Genomic DNA, 21,660 nt, shown 5'->3' on the forward strand with positions numbered 1-21,660 from the left:
TCAGAGAGCACCAAGAACCCCGCAGACTAATATATCTTTTCTTCTGTGAAAAACCTTCCTGCTTTCAGGATGTTGCCTATAGCTGATTGGTGAAATTTTCTCAATAGCAATAGCACTTAGACTTATATATTGCTTCACAGTGCTTTACAGCCCTCTCTAAGCAGTTTACAGAGTCAGCATACTGCCCCCAACAATCTGGGTCCTCATTTTACCAACCTCAGAAGGATGGAAGGCTGAGTCATCCTTGAGCTGGTCAGAATCAAACTGCCAAACTGCAAGCAGCCGGGCAGTCAGCAGAAGTAGCCTGCAGTACTGCATTCTAACCACTGTGCCACCACGGCTCAACCTACCAAACCTTTTCTACTCACTACTATACTTACCCAATCTGTTGAGGATACGAGTATTTAGAAAAGTTTGTTTCCTTTTATTAGTTATTTTTTTCCTATCTTATAGTGGGAAACCTAAAAAGTCTTTTAATATAATTTCTAGAATGACTGCAGGGTACATTTAGCTATTAATTCATTCTATAGACTTAGAACTCAAAAGACGCAGATGAGACTGTGGCTGCCCTGGCAAGGGTGGACTTTGTGAAGAATATTTTCCCTTCAAATGATTAAAAACAAGAAATTAAGCTTCTTCATTTAAATTATTTTATAGAAGAAAGTGGTAAATATATCATCTGTATACACACACCTGGTCCATCTGGCAGAACAGGGCAAGACAAGTTAACAATGGTAAGTAAAAAGAACCTTTAATCTAGCCCCGTTTCAAAGCAGTCATGATTTTACTTCTCTCCTAAGCCAACATTTTTCCATTGGAATATAATGCAAACAGAAGGAGCAGGGGCAAAAGGTCAAACTCCCATATTCTCCGAATACTTCTTTCTATCCTCAACTGTTTACTGCAAAAAGTTTGTCAATTTTCATCTACTTTCTGTTCATCAAATGAAATTAGGTAATTACACTTAAGAGTCTGTGCTGAAATCAGTAATTTTTAACCATAACATTATTATCTGCTTTTCACTTTTAGGGACAGACAGATTCCTCCTACTTCTAAGGCCATAGTAGCAATGACTTATTTCGCTAACCTGTTAATGAGTACAAATTATAAACAATTGTTTCTATACACCTGAAAGTTTAAACATTTGTCAAGTTGGAAAGAATCACTTAACACAAATGAAGAGTTAGGTCAATGATGGCGAACCTTTTGGAGACCGAGTGCCCAAAAACTGGCCCCACCCCCACCCGGTCTGCCCCCCCATCCCCCGCCCCGCCTGCCCATAGAACCACTCACCACCTCCAGGGCCCGCCGCAGATCACCCAGGCAGCCCAGCAGCACTATGGCGGCCACACCCTCTGCCCGCGTCCTGCAGCATCAACTGCATGATGGGGTGTGAGGGCAGAGTCTTGTCTATGCTGCCTGGCTGCCATGTCCTTGGCAGGGGGTCGCGGGGGGAGGCAAGGCTGGGGCAACGGCACGTGTGCCCACAGGAAGGGCTCCGAGTGCCGCCTCTGGCACCCGTGCCATAGGTTCGCCACCACTGAGTTAGGTCTTTCTATGCATATATAAATTAGCACAACACTATATGGAGAAAAAAGAATAGCTTACTTGTGGGAAATCACCTTTGCTTATTCACAAAATTATACAAGTCATTCATTAGTTGGGATATGAATGAGCTCAGGGGACTGAATGACCTACTTGATGATCTCTGAAAATGTTTTGTTGTTTCAACTCAAAATGACTAGCATCTGTTCACTCACCTTCATTTGTTTGACAGTGTATCGCATTGTCCCAAATGGTCCATCTTTCATAAGTTTCTTGCCCACTACCTTGGCCCGAATAACTGCAATAAAAGAAGACGGGTCAAGGTAATATCATCTTCATTCTCTAATTTATCCTTACTAATAGCTCATTTTTGAATAGTATAAATGAAAGAGAATAGTGGGTTAGATTTTTAAAGTTTCAGTTTGCAGAATGCAGTGTGTGGAAATACTACTTGATTTATACTTGAAATATTATTACTGCTAATAATAATAATATGACCAACCATAATTAGAATAAATAAAATAATTAGGAGCTAAACTACTCTGGGACTTCAAACAGACAAGAATTTTCCACACAACAACTCAGACTTAACAATTGTTCATCAGGCAGACAAAACAAGTCTGGATAATGGATACACATTTCCCATAAACAGCAAAATAGAAGACAATGAACTGGAGAAAATGATCACAAAATATAAAGACCTGCTAAGTAATTGTGATTTGTGGGAAAATAAAAACAAAGGAGGACCAATAGTAATACCATAGGTACAATCACAAAACTTCTGGAGCACCACTTGAACACCATCAGTATTGCCAAAATCATCACAGTCAATTGCGAAAGGCAGATTTATTGAGAACAGCTTACATCCTGTGCCAATATCTTTAATATTATTAAACAATAACATCTGCCTATTCCAAGGCCTTTGGAAAAACTCAATAGATCAGACATGTCAAACTCGCGACGTCATGTGACATCGTGCAATGTATTGGGATGGTTTTGCCATTGCTGGCAATAGGGTGGGCACTGCTTCCGGATAACGCGTCCAGCCCGCGGGCCAGCAGTTTGACATCCCTTCAATAGATGGATAAAAATGCCAAATCTGGTCTAAACATCTGTTTATGCAACCAACCATAATAATTGTAATAATAAGTCCATGAAATTGACCACTTTGTGTTGTGGCTGTAGCCTTGAAAGAGCTAGTGATCTCTTCTTCTAGTAAATCAATATATGAAGATGGGATCATCCAGATGCTACAAAGTATTGTATCAGCAAATTTCTTAGTGCTTTCCTTTAGCAGGTTATATTTACAAAGAGGGCTTTTTATTCCATTCTCAGCTCAGCTAGTGCAGTAAATGGCAAACTTAGACCTGTTAGTGGAATAGAAAACTATATGTTGCTGAAGACAGGAGGGAATCGTTATACAAAGCCTAGAGACTATGAGGCCCAAAACCAAGAATGACACGTAGTGATTTTTCCAAGCTGAGTTCTTTATACTATAGACAAAATCTTGCCAGACTGAGCCCTCTATTATTTGCACCTACAATATTCTCTATGAACTATTAGAGAGGGGATGTCTTCACCCTAATCCTCTCACACATCTGGTCTGAGGTACCTCGTACTCCTCTGAAATGTTATCACCTTCTCCTGGGAATCCATCTCCTTACTACATTCCATCACACTAACAGTCTAAGAAGTAGAGAGCAATTTAATGTAAGATTCTGAACTAAACACTGGCTAATGTTCTGTACCAGAAATGAGGAGAACTGAATTACAGTGTGAAAGCCAACTGAATGACTTTGAGCTAGTCATTCTCTCCCAGCCCATTCTCTCCCAGCTCACAAGATTGTGTGGTGAAAAAGGAGACAGTAGGCCTTATGAAGTAATGCAAATTAAATGTAATACAAAATAAATGTGGGATATAAATCTAAAATAATACTAAACAACAAGACATAGTCTATGGACCAAAGGACAATGAACAAGTTATTCTAGAGTGCGGCTGCTTAATTTCATTTATAGTGAACTTGTCAGGTACATATTGAGTCAGAACATTTGAGAATTTATAATGAATTTCTGTAAGAAAAGTGGAATCTCTCAAGAGAGGCTTGTACATCCTTAAACTTTTTTAACAAATAACAGATAAAACAGGCTTGAAAAATTTAAAGTTTTGCTGTAACATTTTAAAAGGTTAAATGAAATGTTTTAATCATTTCTCTTTTCCTGCCAAACTTGTTCTACTATTTCATCAAATACTGAGTAAATTGTAATGATCTAGATTTTAATTATACAAAAATATTTATGCAAGAAAAACAGATTATCTTGTTAAATTTTGTTTTGACTCAAAAGTAGGCATGTGACATTTTCCTTCAACAAAAAAAAACACCTGGTGAAATTCATTTACATTACTCTAGTTCACTACGTGAACATAATTAATGTCAACACATTTTCCAGTGTTGAGATGGGCTCAAAGAAACATATGCACCTGAAAGAATAGGGATGCAACTAATGTATGTGATAATTCGTAATTTTGAGAGCTTTTCTGCTTTATCCTTTTTAGAATATTTTTTTAAAAAAAACATGTGTCTCACTTCTAACATTATTTCTAACCTAAGTATTAGTTTGCAACTGTGCCAAGTGAATCAAATACAGACTATTACAAATTCACTTATAGCCATGAATTTTATCACTCATTGCTAGAATTATTGCTGGAATTGAATAATTATCCTTCTTCAACAATTCCATACAATGAAACCTTCAGATAGAAAGATAAGAGATGTTACTGATGTTAATGAAATTGAAAATGGATCTAGTTCAGAATGCAACTTATCCATTACAGGACTTTATCTTTGAGATGATACATGTTTGGGAAAAATGTGATTTTTAAAGACATATCTTAGTAGTTACACATGTACCATATTGGACTTTATGATTTAAGAATGCTCATGCCAAACATAATAAAAAGAGAGATTTGAATTTGAAGCAGTTTGATATGAAATGTTATACATACCATTTGTTATTTCAGAGTTAGAAGAGAGCAGAAAGATCTTAATCAAAAGCCTATAATGTCATACAGAAAATTATAAATGTTTTTATATAAAAAAGTCTTCAGACATGGAGAAACATATGGATGTTTCTAACTTATTGTTCATTTTTTTATCTAAAATCTTCCTTCAGTCACTTATTTACATATACATATCCAAGATGAGGCCAAAACTTTAGACAAATTCTAAAAATCTGAACTGATTATGACAGCTCTGAATTAATGTCGTTGCAATTCAGTTTCACACCTCCAGTTCACATTTGTTATTTTGAGAATCATCTTTTCTTCCATGGTCTTAAAAATATTCCAATATTTTTCCACATAGTGCATATGTTTATATTTACCAGAATAAATCCTTCTGCCTTATTGGCCTTCTTTGATGGGGTTGTATGAATTCCATCTTTTGCACATGGCCATTAATAACTTCACACAAATTCATATGATAAAATTACGGGAATATGTTGGCTACATAGTAACAGTATCTACAGTACAAACTACTTAATCGAAAACAAATTTGTTGATATCAGTACAACTATTCTCATGTATGTGATACTCAGAAATGATTACCTTGTAGTATATGATAGACATTTTTTAAAATTATCTGAAATTTGTTTTTTGTTTTTAAATAATGGCTATATTAGCACAAACTGCTTTGCTAAGCCATATCTGCTACTAGGAAACAATATTCTAAATGAAGCAGCATCCTGTAGATAGACGTGTATGTAAATGTATATTCCTATCATCAATGTATTATGCAAGTAATGGGATCACAACTCTGACTGTCCAGATTTCTCTTAATGATAGTCTATGTCTGCTACATATAAATACCAAACAAGTTATTGGGGTGCATGTTCAGCAGGTACAAGACAAGATTATGAAATGAGTTATGAAATATCTGAGGAAGCATAAATAAAACTATAAAGATTCAGTTCTTTGACATATGTGTACGAATATTTCAGCTCATGCACTCAATGTGCATAATATGACCCACCAGGCCAACATACCTAACCAGCTGTGTATGGTGGCCCATAAGAGGTATAACATTCAGTTTTAAACTGATATTTAATCTGCTGTAAAAAGCCTGCTGCTTGGGATTTGTTTTATCCATTGCTCTGATTTCTGTATTTCATTAGCCAGAATTATTTTAAGTAAAAAAAAGATTTCTAAACGTTATTTCATCATCACATATGTTTTCCAGCAAAAATGTACCTTGAACATTCTCTTTATCTTTTTATTTTTTTCCCCCAGTATCTTATTACAATCTTACTATTACTGATGGGAAATTTTATCCCACACAAGTGGACACCAAAATAGCAGCATATTTTTAAACCACAATCACTTTGAAGTGGTGCCCATCAAAACAGACTGTGAAGAATGTTTCTGAATACTTTGGGGTTTAGGGTCAAATTATTTTGTGGGATGAGAGCAGCTGCTAAAGTCTCACAGATGATTTGTAATTGTTTATGTAATATTAATTTGGATAAGCACATAAAATTCTACTAATATAAGCAAGCCAGTTAGCTTATAATACCAAACCAATCCAACAGACCGATTGCATGTCATGCAATTATGTATATAGCTGCAGTTATTTTAATTTAAAAAATAACATTTTCCATATGCTTATACATATGCTATATTTAAAAAAAGCCTTTTTGCTAAGAATTACTTAGTGTTTTGTTTGAACCAGCTGTCTTGAAAGCTATAAAATACAGATAAAAAGATTAAAACCATTAAAGCTTTGTAATCCAACTTGCAAGGTTAGTGAACATAGAAATATGAAAAAGTCTAAATAATACTCTAGAAAATTATATCTGAGATTTTACCATGATGTTGCATGAACAACCAACATGTCACCAGTTCTTCTTTATAAAGAATGCTTGCCTGCCTGAAATTTTAATAATTCCAGGTCTAAAGAAGCATTAAGAACTTTTGGTGGTCCAAGAAAAAAAAATAGCAAAATCTCCAATCTGTGTGCGTATATGTCATCCATTGCTGTCATCTTGGGACCTACTTGCATGCTACTACTTAAGGAAAAGAATGCAGGAGGAATCAGTCCCAGCTGCAACCACAGAAGAAGCCACCATAACAGTAAATTACCAGAAGGTGTATGTTCTTAACTTTCTATAAGCATAAATTCAACAAAAGTTTCCATAGATAAGAAAAGCTCTACCTGCTCAGTAACTGCCTGTAATAATATCTATTTTCTTGTTCCTCTTTCACAACTCTTCCTGGGTATGCATTAGGACAATACCTATTGAATTTCATAGATCTGTGCTTAATGTAGACTTCTATTATAGCTAATTGGAAAAGATAAATTCTTTGATTCAGTAATCGCCTGAAGCTATAGCACAGGCTATAGAATAGGAAAAATGCAGCTGTGCGATGCTTTGAAGAGACAAATCTTAAGATGATTCATCATCATAGATTTATTCAAGTTATATCTTGGTCTTTTATCCTGGGGGTTCTCAAGGAAGCCATCTAAACTTATTCCCAGAAAAATACTAAAACCTTATTTGAGATAAGGTTTGAATGGAGGACAAAGAGAAAAATTAAGGCACAATTGTTTAATCATCAGCATAAAGTTACCATTATTATTATTTCTGTATCATAATCTTTCCATGTATTTGAGTTTTAGTATTTTCAAGTTTTTAAGATTGGCTATAGTTGGAATTATCTGGAAACTGTTTCCACATTCTCAAGAGAGAACAAGAGAACATAAAGTGGTCCGTATAATACATTTCTTCCAGAGGCCTTTGAAACTGCAGATTGATCATCTTCTTAACAACTTTCTTCAGGATAGGAAGGTTTGGAGACATGTTGGAAATTATCTAATACCACTGGATCCAGCAATAGATTCTTCAGGAAGAGGGAAACAGCCAATTCCTTTAGAGGTGACGAAACCACCTCCTCATTCAAGAAGGAATTCACCACCATTTGGACACAATCACACATAATGACCTGAAATGACCAACCAGAAGAGATGTGGACCTAAGGAATAGGTGGCTGTATTCAAAATTCAGGCCTTCTGGTGTATCTTCAGAATCAACAGTCTCAAACTCTTACATACACACGCACAGAATAACAGAGTTGGAAGGGACCTTGGAGGGCTTCTAGTCCACCCCCCTGCTCAAGCAGGAGACCCTATGCCCTTTCAGACAAATGACTGTCTAGTCTCTTCTTAAAAGCCTTCAGTGATAGAGCAACCACAACTTCTGAAGGCAAGCTGTTCCACTGGTTAATTGTTCTCACTGTGAGGAAATATCTCCTTAGTTCTAGGTTGGTTCTCTCCTTATTTAGCTTCCATCCATTGTTTCTTAACTTGTCTTCTGGTGCTTTGGAAAATAGGTTGACTCCCTCTTCTTTGTGGCAGCTCCTCAAATATTGGAACACTGTTATCATGTCACACCTAGTTCTTCCTTTCACTAGACTAGGCATATCCAATTCCTTCAACAGTTCTTCATACATTTTAGCTGCCAGGCCCATAATTGTTTTTTTTTTTTTTTGCTCTTCTCTGCACTCTTTCCATAGTCTCAACATCTTTTTTATATTGTAGTGAACAAAACTGGATGCAATATTCCAAGTGTGGTCTTACTAAGGCTTTATAAAGCAGTACTAATGTTTCTTGTGATCTTGATTCTATCCCTCTGTTAATGCAGCCTATGATTGTATTGGCCTTTTTGGCTGCTACCATACACTGCTGGATCATATTTAAGTGATTGTCCACTAGGATTCCAAGATTGTGCTATTGAGCCAAGTTTCATCTAATCTGTATCCGTACATTTGGTTTTTCTTGTTTAAGTGTATGTATGTATATGTGTATGTATTTGCATATGTCTACACACATACATACATACATACATACATACATACAACCAGGCTATATCTAAAGCAACTCAACAGGACCTGTGAAGCTAAGGTCCAACTCATAATGAATCCAAGCAGTTTTATCCAATGGATGCTTCAAATAATCCTCACAGCAACCCTTCAAGTGATGTTCTGAATCATCCTTCCTAGATCACCTGGAACAGAGCAGCCAGATGGCATCCACAAATGCAGTGAGAATAGCTATGTTTTGTTGCTCTTAAGGTCAGACTCTCAATTATTTCTATCAAGTCTATGGTTGCAAAGGTAGCCATGAACTTCAAGACTGTACTGTAAGCCTGGGAAACTCTCCTGCCAATCTGGCCATAGTATCAAGAAGTCCAGGCAGAGAAGTACTATGTACAGACCAGTACAGTAGCAACAATTCCATCTGTTCCTTAGACCCCAACTTCACATACAGAGTTATCTGTGAAGCAGCATATCAAAAGACACAAGAATCTTCTGAATGATAATAGCCACTCTCCCTGTCTTACTGGTATCTTACTTAAAACATAATTGGGCACATTCCCAAGACTGAAATATCCCCCAAGTTTATTCAAGTCTTAAGTGATACATATCAGGTTGGCCCTTTCATCCACAGTAAAATCCTGCATGAGGAACACTTGTTACAGGCCATCCAAACCAATCACTATCTAACAAATTACCGTAGCTCATCAGAAATTTGGTCCACTTCTGCTCATCTATTGGACTCTGTGTTTAATTAAGCAAGCTACACCTGCCCATACATACAATCCATACAGTGACATAGACACACCCACCATCTCTAAAAACAGACTTTATTAACTCAGCTATCTCTAATCCCAAATCACAGACTTAAAGCTGCTGTCCTCTCACCCAGCTTACTCTGATGCTGCTAATGTAAAGAACATAAAAGGCAGTGCCTGCTATCCTTGCAATTTGAATTGCACAATATGAGAGCAAAAAGGGTGCCAAAGCAATCCATATATCATTTTCATGAAAATAGGAGTTGGTGCACTATGTTGAGAATCTTCTATTGCCTTACTGAAGAATGTAACTTGCATTGATCATTTGCCATAAATCAGAGCTAATAAGTCAGTAGATTTTTTTTTAATGTTTCATCATTTGGAAGAAACGACAAAATTGTTCATGCCCATTAATATCACATGTGGTCTGAACTTCAAGCAACTGGCAAGCCAGGTAAAGAATGGACAATATAATCATGTTGCAAAAACTCAGCTAAGTAGAATTGTCATTTTTTTTCATTTCAAATTTACACTTTAATTAAAATGCAGTAAATCTAAGAGAAAAGTTTTATTCTGACCAATTAGCATTTAAAATATTAGATGTTGTTTTGAAATACAGCTAAATTCCATGTCACATTTGCTCTAATAAATTTACAATTCTGTTATGTAAGTTGATTATTACATCATATCTACTCTCTATTAGCTGAAATCCTATCAATCCTATCATTTGATAGCATCCAAGAATTTCTATTAAATTTTAAGAAACTAGGCCATCTTCTTACACTTTTGAGTATGATCTTTCACAAGACAGAGTCAGAGCTCCAGGCTTTGGGTTAGGGCAGTACTTCATGGGCATGTCAGAGAGCCATCTCTCCTTTCTCAAAAACTTCATCCCACTGGGATGGGTGCCAGCATTTTTGCAAACAGATTAAGACTTTAGTGATCACATGGTTTGCACACATTTTTGCACGTAGGAGCTCTAGAGGTGTTTGGAAACTTATGTTGACTTCGTGGGAACTGGGTGGGCTTCACAAATTCTTTCCTGCATATTAGAAAACCCGACCAAGTTGATTGATTAAGCAGCTGTCCAAGCCAGAAAGAAAGTGTGTGTATAAACACAGAGAAAGTATATATTGTTACTAATGCCACCCTTTTCATATTTTCTTTGATTAAGCCAACATTTAAACATGCCTATTATAGACTAAAATTATTGTTTTCCCATCTCTCTAGACTTTTCTCTTGAAAGTAAATTCAGAATACCAGGGAGACGTGAACTTAAATCCTGTAGAAATAGAATGCGTAACTTTTCAAAAAATAGCTAGAAAGGTTTGGAATTTTGTTTGTTATATCATTTTATCAATGGTCTGTAAAACAACATGTGTAGTTCAGCCTATCTAATCTCTTAAAAATCAAACAAGCAATCAAAATATTGCACATTTTTAAAGACCATAAAATGAGGAAATTACTAAGGGGTTGCATTTTTATTTTGTAAAATGAGAGATTGCTCAGTTTGAATTGCTCAGTGCATCAGGATGCACAGATACCTCAGTAAGAAAGAGAATAAGTCATTTTTAATCTCTGCAACAATGATTCACACCTGTGTATTCATGTTCAGTTCAAATGTGTGCAAAACAATTTGGATAATTGTGAGGCAGCAGCAATTTTTGCTTATTTATGAATATGCAGAAATTTTTCTGACTATACTGTCCATCATTGCTATTAGGCCACAAGCATAAGTATCTTCACATGCATTTAGAACAGTGGTTCTCAACCTGTGGGTCAGGACCCCATTTGGGGTCGATCGACCATTTCATGGGGGTCGCCAAGCAAGGCTGTCCGCCATTTTTTTTGTCCGCCATTTTTTTTGTCCATTTTTTCTCCCTTTTCCGGTGGGTGCCTTACCTCCCTTGGGCTGGGCCAGCTGGTGGTCGGCCTGCTCCGTCTCTGCCGCTTGCCAGCTATGCCTTGGCCGGCGCAGGGGGCGGAACCACGCATGCACGGCGCTCCCGGGCAGGGAAAGTCCTCGACTTACGACCGGTTGGGTAGTTCTCGACTTACGACCGGTTTAGTCCTCGACTTACAACCGGTTTAATCCTCGACTTATGACCGGTTTAGTCCTCGACTTACGACCGGTTGGGGTCGCGGCATTAAAAAGGTTGAGAACCACTGATTTAGAAAGTCTTCCTTAGCCAATAAATACAGAGCCTGTACCTGCTATATATATAAAAGCAAGGACAAAAACAAATCATCCAGTAGGGTTCCTGTGCCAATAATAATCTCATGATATGATTCTTTTTCAGACAGAGGTCCTATGCATTTATCAATTGTGTATGAAACTAGAACTTCATATCTGAAACTTATACTGGTTCAGATATTGATATTCTAACCACTGGTGGTGCAGTAGTTAGAATGCAGTATTGCAGGCTAACTCTGCCCACAACCTGGAGTTTGATCCTGACATGGCTCGAGGTTGATTCAGCCTTCCATTCTTCCAAGGCTGGTAAAATGAGGACCCAAATAGTTGGGGGCAATATGCTGACATTATAAACCATTCAGAGACTGCTGTAAAGCATGGTGGGGTGGTGTATACAGTAAGTCTAAATGCTATTGCTATTGTGCTAGTTTAACCACAGCTTATTGTATAAACCACAAATAGATCAATTTGCACTAAGCTCTATAATATTATACCTTGATCCTTTTCCCCATCTTTTTTTTTTACATATATAGAAAGCTTTTTGATAGGTTATCCAACAGTTTGGGATATAGTATCATTGATATGCTTATGCAACCTTGTAATATGTCATTTATTCCTGACTGAATGATAAGTCATGATTTAGTGCTTGGATAGGAAGGACAGATTGCAGTCACCTGGACACTGCAAATGATGAAAGGCACAGAAGTGACAGTGACAAATTGAAGCAAGTTCAGAGGAGAATTCTCAAAAGGCAAAGAGTCTTGAAACCAAGTCCATAGGGAAAGGTTAAAGAGTGGAACAGTTACTGTAAATGGGTGCAGAGCTGCAGATAAAAGAGGGATTTGGATGTATTCTTTACTATTCTAGAGGGCCAGACCAGAACAGCATGTTAAAGTTATAGGGTTGTAGATTCAGCCAAACTGTCAGTGAAAAAAAACGCCACAAGAACTGGAGGTTTTTTAAAAAAACTGAGTGATCATTTGTCTAGTAGATCCTGCACTGACAGTTGGACTAGATGACCTCTAAGGTATCTTCCAAAGCTATCATTTTTTTGCTATCATTGGATCAAATGCACAGTGCTAAATTTTCTGACAGTAGTCAGCTGATATAAAGAATGCCCTAAATCCTTAATTTCACGATTCAAAATTCCTCAACAAAGACAATCTTGCCAAACAATGTGCTGGATCATTGCCAGTGCTTAATTCTCAAGCAGGAAGCATAGGAATTAAATCTGTCTGGACATTTTTAACATGATCTAAAAGCTCTTCCCACTTGCTTTGAATGGATGTGAGCTGTAAGTAATGAAGAGGAAAAGATTTTTCCACACAGAATCACACACTGTCAGAATGTGTTGGAAATCTAGAATTGAGATAGTCCTTGGAGCCAGTGTTATTCCTGAAGCAAAATAGATCTGACACTGTAACCTAGCTGGATTAGATATCTTAAGCATTAAAAAAATGTATGATTCAACCTAGGATAAGCCTTTCATTCTCCAGTCTTACTATCTGGATAAGCAAATGTACAAAAGAAAGAGGAAAGGAAAGGAAAAAAGGCATACTGAATCAAAGTGCCTCAATTAATATATGCATTCAGAAAGGACAAATGTTTTTGAAGTGCACAATGACTTGGAAACCATACATAGTATCTTTAAAGAGCTTTTTAAAAAAGTTATTTCAGGACAGCTTGACCTGCAACAATGGCAGATGATAATATATCTATTGATAATGTTCTGTGCTGCTACAGCTGTTTCAGAGATTTTCTTTTGAAAATAAAATTGGTATGAATGCAATTGGGGACTAGGAGTTCTGGTCAGTTAGTATTTTTATCTCAGTAGAAAGAGAGAGAAAATACAATTGAAAATAATTATGGAGCACAAATAAGAAATTAATGAACCTTAAGGATAACATAGATGTTTCGTTTCTCATTTATAGATATGAAGAGACAGGTGTTTCAAGAATACAACAGAGGAAGGAAATAAGTCATGTGATTGTGTTTCTGGCTAATCATCCAAATCAAGACATATTACAACCTGCTACTGCTACAAATATTGTATTTCAAATAATCTATAAAAGATCTTTGTTACTTCTGAATAGTTCAAGAAGCACCCAGTTCACAAAATATTTTAAAAGTATAATAAAATATTAGAAAATAAAGTGTGCATCATGATTAAGGAACAGTTAAAGTGTATTTATAGATGTACATAGTCTATTCTGCATGGCATGCCAAATTCCAAAATATAGGTAGTCCTTGACTTATGACCACAATTGAGATCTTGTCAAAGGCAAATATTGTAGTGTTGAGGAATTCTCAAAGTAATTAGTGTTTGCCACATATTGATCTTTCCTTTCCTCCCCCATCTTTTCTTGTCTCCTCATTCTGTACCTTGTGATTCTGGAGACATGTAGCCCTTTCATCCTCCGTTTCTTCATCTCTCCTCCTCCTTGCCACATCCCAACATCTGTTGCCATCTCCTGACCATAATAGCTCCTTCTCTTTCCATATGGCATAATTACGGCAACAATATTTTATTTTATTTTTACCACAATGTTGTACATTGACATTGTCACCTCAGAATAGTCTGGAATTTCTGCTGGCTTCATAAACATAGAATAATAGAGTTGGAAGGGCTTCTAGTCCAACTCCTTGTTTGAGCAGGAAACCCTATACCATTTCAGATAAATGATTGTCCGGTCTCTTTTTGAAAGCCTCCAGTGATGGAGCGCTCACAACCTCTGAAGGCAAATTGTTCCATTGGTTGATTGCTCTCACCGTTAGAAAATTTCTTCTTAGTTCTAAGTTGCTTCTCTCCTTGGTTAGTTTCCACCCATTGCTTCTTGTCTTGCCTCTTGGTTTCTTTGGAAAATAGTTTAACTCTTCCATCTTTGTAGGAGCCCCTCAAATATTGGAACACTGTTATTATGTTTCCCCTAATCCTTCTTTTTATACTGGACATAGCCAATTCCTATAACCATAACTGTAACTTTCTTGTAAAGACAGTTTAAAAATAGGATCATGTGACCTCCTGAGGTCTAGGGCAGGACCAGTTTACCTGATCTCTGGTAGCTGAAGGAGGGACAGTCTATACTCAGTTTCCGAGTAGGGAGCAGTTTAAAAATGAAACAGGATGGACAAGGACTAAGTATAGTGGTTAATGTATTTGACTACACCAGAGAGATCCAGTTTCTACTCTAGCTGCAGCCACAGCAGCTCACTTGGTGATTTTCACCCAAACTACCTCACAAGGTTGTGAAGAAATATAGGAGGATGCATTATGTACATATCTTGAGTTCCCTAAGATAGATAGACAGACAGACAGAAGAGAGAGACAGACAGACAGACAGACATGAACAAATAGATGGACAGACAGACAGCCCTTTCTTCACGAATCTTAAAGTTGTTGCTTTTTAAAGAGCCACATTAGCCAATTCTTTGTTGCCGGGTGGGGAAGGGAGTAAGGGATTACGAGACTGGCAGGTAAACTGTCACAGAATGTTCCGAATGACCATCACATGACCCCAGCAGCAGACCAATCATGGCGCAGCCTGAAGGAGCCACAACTTTCCCAAATTTCATTCCCTTGGGAGTCATAAGTGCAGTATTTTGAACGCATCCTGTTATGTTAGCCATTCCAGGTATTTTGATTCCCAAAAATTTGTCCTATCCCAATTGATGGTAAAGACAAGAGTTGTAATAGTATATAGATAGACGGACAAAAACAAAACTGGTTTCTCTTCCCAATTACATCTACCATAAAATAGTAAATAGAAACATTTTTATTGCTGGATTATTTCCCTGCTCTTCAACACTTACATGCGCGCGCGCGCGCACACACACACACACACACACACACACACACACACACACACACAAATAGCTATGGGAGCCTGACTCCCAAAGCCAGATGACAATTAGATGGCAGCAAAGAATGCAAATGTTCTGCATTTCTTAACTTCCTTCTAACAGTAACAACGTTTTGCTGTCCAGATTTGGCAGCACTTAAAAAGATATAGAAATTTTCTCAAAATAATCCTTTGACTATTATTAAAATAAGATCCTTTTTTTAATTTTTAAAGTGAATTCAGGATTCACTGTAGAATCCGATACATCCAGGATATATGAGAAAGTGTATAATTTCACATCACCCTAGATTTGAGATCTTCAAGTGCAGCTGTCCTTAAGATATCTTACTGTACATATGGATACCAAATGACAGAGTCATTCATTGAATTGTTTTCCCAGATCTCAAATAGTCTGCCCAGCTTTTGACTTCATTCTCTTTTGGATATTAGAAAAAGGTTTTTTTTTTCATTATCCAAGTATAATAGATGTCTGTATCTTTTTACATTTCTTCCTAAATCTTTTCTATGTTCTTTTGCATTACTTGTTTTGTTATGTGTGTGACCTGATAAGGGTGGCTCAAGAAAGATATAACATTTTTAAAAAGAATTTGACCCTAGTTCAGTGCAGTTTTTGCAGGAAGTTTCAATGTGTTTAATAGAATTCCAAAATAAAATTTATAAAAAACATAACTTTTTTTTACATATTTAGTGTAAATTGTACTCTGTTCAGGAGAGTTCTGAAAGCATGTAGAGCACTGTAGTATTATTCACCTATAAAGAATGTAGTTATGCACAAAGTATGCATGCATAAGGAAAGTAAACATATTTGTTTGTTTAAGTTACGTAAACATCAACACATTTATGACACTGAGGAAGGCAGGAAGGAAGTAGAAGAAAGGACTGTAAATTTTACAAGGGGAAAAACTACAAGGCCAGGTCTGAATATTTATTTTTTCCTGTGAAATGGAAAGTAATAATGTCAGAGAACATTTGATTTAACCTAAGTATCAGCTTGGTCTCCAGCTAAAATATCGATTAGCATTATATTCATGTTATTCCTTTTTGCGGAGATAGGTAGAATACTTTTCTACATCTGGTAGCTGTCCTATGTCCAGAAAATCTATTGCTTTGTTGCTATTTATAACGCTACCATCAGCATTAATTTCATACAAGCTTTGACATATTTCATAATATACTGTACAATAGGTCCATATCTGCTTTTGCTGACTATTCTTCAAGGCATTTCATTTAAATACTAAATATTTCTCAAATAGCAAATGTCAAGTTGTGTCCTTCAGCTTCCTACTCTTAAATCCCTCTCTAAATTTACTATTTCCTGATTCTAAGATAGGAGAAGGAAAGAAACAGATAGTATACCACAAGATTATAAACCTATGAGCCAATCAGGAAGCAAATTATATTATTCTTGCAAATGAATAAGTTGTATTATAAATACAAGCAGCAGATATTAAACTCAAATGTTTTACTATAAAAGACATAAGAAATGTCATGAGTTTGAAAAGTAATTAAGAGGATTTTTCCAGTTGTTACATAATTGTGTGATCTAGTTTTCTACCTATTCACATCCAGAATTAAAGTTCACAAATATTGCTAATTCAATTATTGCTCCTATGGAGAAACCATAAGCTATTGAATACAGGTAGTCTTCGAGTTACAACAGTTTATTTAGTGACCGTTCAAAGTTACAACGGCACTGAAAAAAGTGACTTAGGACCATTTCTCACAGTTACAACCTTGGTAGCATCCCCATGATCACATGATCAAAATTCAGGTGATTGGCAACTGGTTCATACTTATGACCGTTGCTGTGTCCCAAAGTCATGTGATCACCTTTTGCAACCTTCTGACAAGCAAAGTCAATGGGGAAGCCAGATTCACTTAACAACCGGGTTACTAACTTATCAACTGCAGTGATTCACTTAACAACTATGGCAAAGCTCACTTAACAAATGTCTCCCTTAACAACAAATATTTTGGGCTCAATTGTGGTCATAAGTCGAGGACTACCTGTAAGTACAAATGAAGTTCTTCTTTGTTCAGAAATTTGTGCCCATGTTTGAGTGCCCAAGAGCTTGTATACTAAAACTTGATCAAAGACTTGTCTATTCAAGTTTCTTCAAACATGGGGAGAAATTATAGTTCCCCTAAGCATGTGACTGATATTTAGAGAGGAATAAGTTTATCTCTCTCAGGTTTCCATTTAAAACAGACATGTCAAACTCATGATGTCACGTAATGTCACGCAACGTTATCAGGACGGTTTTGCCATTGCCGGCAGTGGGGTGGGCGCAGCTTCCGGATGACACATCCGGCCCACGGATCGGCAGTTTGACACCCCTGATTTAAAACTAGGAGAACGTGATTCATTTTTAAGAGAATTCCCATACATACAGGAGGATTGTGTCTTTATTTAACCATTCCACAAGTATACTACTGACTGTGGAACGGTCACTATTCCTCATTGGAGGATGTGGAAAGTGGATGAAGTCTACATTTGGATTTCTGAATTTTTGGACAAGGGTTAAGGTACATTTAGAAATACTTATCTTCCATCATATGGGAGTAGAACTGGCACTTAAAATTTATTGATTTATCTAGTCTTTCCTTTAATTTATACAGCCATCCACTTACAAACAACTGTGGGTGGCTAACAAGGAGTTAAAAATATCAAATACAAAAGAACATACTGTAATATAATAATTATATTATATATATAATATAATAAAATATAACATATTAAGGTGAGAGCCACAAGCACAATTCATATATTTACAACTGGGCTTACATTTGCAATTAATTAATTAATTAATTACCCCATATTCCAATTACCTGTAGGAGTAACAAACAAAAAACTAGAAATAGTAGCCCCTGGATCTTTTATTTTACTGTCTGATGTGAAGTGGCATTCCGGTGTGCAAATTAAGTCTCAGTAAGGCCCAATTTTGAATAGACATAGACAGGGTTATTCTCTAATCATCAAAATTCAAGCCTCAACAATAGAAGTAAATCCTTAGCATATTTCCAGAGCATACCTTATGACTTGGTTAATAAAGAATTGGAGCCTTGTATTTTAAATTTACCCCAATATCCAGAGAATTGTTGTGAGTGTTATTTTTGCCTTCTGCAGTCAACCCAATACATCTTAGCCACTTTCCTGTCATGAATACAGCATGCTAATTCTTTTCAGCCTAGTTTTCCCACAATTAGGTTTGCACCACTTTCAGCCAAAATGTGTTTTTTTCTCCCCTCTGGATTTTCCTGGGGACAAGGCAATAAGGGTTTCTTCTTTCTACTACATTTCTTAAAAGGATTATTTGAGTAAGATTAGTGTTTGTAAAAATGAAAGAAAGCCACAGCTAGAGCTCAGGTCCAGTGTTACAAAAGTACACACAATGCCACAGTATCAACCCTAAGATCTAAGTGCTAATCCATGTTCCAGATTTAGAGCTACTAATCTTTGGAACATAAGCATATTAAAATTTTATGAAGCAAATAAGCTACGGAAAGTCTCACCACCCAATGAGACAGGTCAGCAAAGTTATAGCTAACCACATATCCAGCAAATAAAATAGTGCAAGATTTTTTTAAAAATCAGTGGGGCTGAATTATATTTGTCTAATTTAAAGCATGCTCTGCCAAAGCCTACATAAGTGATTAAGTATTAACATCATATTTATCTATAGGACTGCATCTATCTGCATATTATAACTATACTGTATAGAATATGTGTAGCTATGTTGCTTCCATTGAACACTACAGGGACATTAGATTAGCATTACAATTTCCATTTTATACAGTATATTGCTGCAACCACCTTTCCCAATTCAGTGTTACAAATGTGGTTGGTCTTAACTATGGAAATTATAATCTATTAACATCTGGAGAGCTGCACTTTGAGAAAGACTAGCTCATAGCCTTTTAATAATACAAGTAAAATAATAATATAATTGTCTCTGGCTGTTCAATTCGTTTTATTCAACTTGTCCTATTTTCTTCTAGAAAGGACTTGTATATAAATAAAATCAGGAATTTAGGCAATTCACAGATTTATTAAATTTATATGCCACCTATCTCCCTTATAAGGCAATTCTGGGCAGCTTACAAACACTAAAAAGATTAAAAAAAAAACATTTTTTTTAAACTTCTGCAAAAAAACTAAACAAGGACATAGATGGCAAAGAGATGAGATCTTTTTACTTCATCAACCACCTCCAGCGATTAGTGGCCCCCTCAGAGCCCCAAGCCAACCAGCAAAACCAAATCTGAATACCCTTCTAGAAGGCCAAAAGGGTGGGAACAGTTCTCACCTAGAGTGTTCCCAAGACTGGGATCACAGTGGAAAAGGCTCCTCTCCTTAAGCCTGCCCACCAGAATACCTTAGCATATGAGGTCCATTGCAGGCCCCTTCAACTATGAGCTAGTCCAGTGGTGGCGAACCTATGGCACGGGTGCCAGAGGTGGCACTCAGAGCCCTCTCTGTGGGCACGCACACCGTCGCCCCAGTCCTAGGCCTTCAGCTGGGTTTTATCAAACCTTTTCGCTTTAGGCCTCTGCCGCCATGTGCAAAAAAAAAAAAGGTTCAATCAGTCAATTTCAACTTCTCGCGGGAAAAAAAAAAGATCTTGCAAAGTTGGAATTGATTGATTGAACTTTTTAGTCCCACCCAGTCTGCCATTACCACTGCAGCCACGCCCGCCCAATAGGCCATGCCCAGCCAATGGGCCACACCCAGCCAATGGGCCACACCCAGCCAATGGGCCAAATCCACCTGGCACCCGACGATGCATATGTTTTGGGTTGCAATTTGGGCACTCGGTCTCTAAAAGGTTCGCCATCACTGAGCTAGTCCCATCAGAATGAGACAGCTCCTCAGATACCCTGGACCCATGCCATACAGTACTTTAAAGGCAAAAATCAACATCTTGAATTGGATGAAGAAACTGATAACCAATGCAGCATGTGCAACAGTGGTGTTATATGTGCCATCCTAAGGGTCCCCAGAATTGTGCATACCACAGCATTCTGCAGCAGCTGTAGCTTCGCAGTAATCCAACTAAGATATGATCAGGGTAGGAGTGACCATGCACAGGTTCTCACAATCCATTCCTTTTGCTTCAGCAGAATTCAAAAGACATGAGCTTAGATTTATTTCCGAACTTTCAGCCAGCGGGAAAAATGCCAAGTGCAGAAAACAGTCAGGACTGTGAAAAATATTGTATTGTTTTGAGAGTTAATGTCCTATAATGTGAACGTAGGAATCTCCAAGGAGAAATAACATAGCATAAAATAAGCTTTTAACTCAATTTAATTGCTTTTAAGTCTTATTTCCAGAACTTTCTTATTACAATTATTAGGCATGACGTTAGTAGAATTTACAATAGCAGGCATACTGATTACATTCACAAATCTGAGATTTTATAGTTTATTGATTACATCTGTGCTATATCCAGACAGAAAGAAAATATTTCTAGTTCTCAGAAACTCACCTGTTATAACGATATTCCATGCACTTAAGCCCATGTTTCATCCCAAATGATGAATTCAGTTATCTGAGATTCCGCTAGGAGCAATTTACAATGCTTTGGGAGGTGAATTTAAGAAACATGACACTGCATTTCTCTTCAGGGATTAATGCTCTGTAATGCTATCTTCAAAAAACCCATATGGCCCTATTATTACAGTAAGAAAAAATGTCAATTATTTAACTGAAGGTGATACATTAATCTGAGATAATGGCTTGAATGAAAAGCTTGGGATATATGGTCTGGAGCAAGGCTTTTCAACCAGTGGTACGGGTACCACCTGTGGTACATTGGCACCTGGCAGGTGGTATGCGATCATCCTAGAAAAGTGGTAGCGGGGAGGGGAATGAGCTGAACCGGTGACAGCACCGCACAAGCCTGACCGAGAGATGGCTGGAGCTGCAGGGCTGTCAGGGCTCAGCGGAAGCGCCAGGATCAGTGCTTCTTTGGGACTGTCAGGGCTCAGCTGGAGCTCGGCGCTGATCCTGGCGCTTCTGCTGAGCCCAGAAGAAGCGCCGATCAGCTGGAATGTTGCAGCATCTTCAGGGTCTTGTGATTTACATTCAGATGCTTGGCAACTGATTCATATTTATGACGGTCACAGTGTCCCAGGGTCATGTGAAGTGACTAAAACCTGCTGCAACCACCCAGCAGACGGGAGGAATAAAAACCAAACAGCCCCCCACCCCACCTCCGCTGCCAATCCTCAACAGAAATGCTCACAACAATGAAAACCTTGGACAGGAGGAAGAGCGCCGCCGGGTGGGCAGGCAGGTGTCTTGCTCGGCTGTGGCTTGGGGAGCACTTCTTTCAGTGCCATTGTAACTTCAAACAGTCACTAAGCGAACTGTTGTAAGTCGAGGACTACCTGTACTTCATCACTTTTTCCCTTTTTTGGGGGGGGGTGATCAAGTTT

At 37.4% G+C, this 21,660-nt stretch overlaps 2 protein-coding genes across 3 annotated transcripts in view; one reads left to right on the forward strand and one right to left on the reverse strand.

Annotated features, from left to right (window-relative positions):
* Positions 1-21,660, forward strand: part of SYN3 (synapsin III) — a 175,308-nt gene that overhangs the window by 41,714 nt on the left and 111,934 nt on the right. The window lies entirely within an intron of this gene.
* Positions 1-21,660, reverse strand: part of TIMP3 (TIMP metallopeptidase inhibitor 3) — a 39,312-nt gene that overhangs the window by 8,032 nt on the left and 9,620 nt on the right. Inside the window, exon 2 of the mRNA XM_015812830.1 lies at positions 1,761-1,843. Within this exon, the coding sequence (XP_015668316.1) occupies positions 1,761-1,843 (83 nt within the window). The remainder of the gene's footprint in view (positions 1-1,760; positions 1,844-21,660) is intronic.

The sequence above is a fragment of the Protobothrops mucrosquamatus genome, unplaced genomic scaffold (assembly GCF_001527695.2).
Source record: "Protobothrops mucrosquamatus isolate PMUCROS unplaced genomic scaffold, P.Mucros_1.0 scaffold113, whole genome shotgun sequence".
Lineage (NCBI taxonomy): Eukaryota > Metazoa > Chordata > Lepidosauria > Squamata > Viperidae > Protobothrops > Protobothrops mucrosquamatus.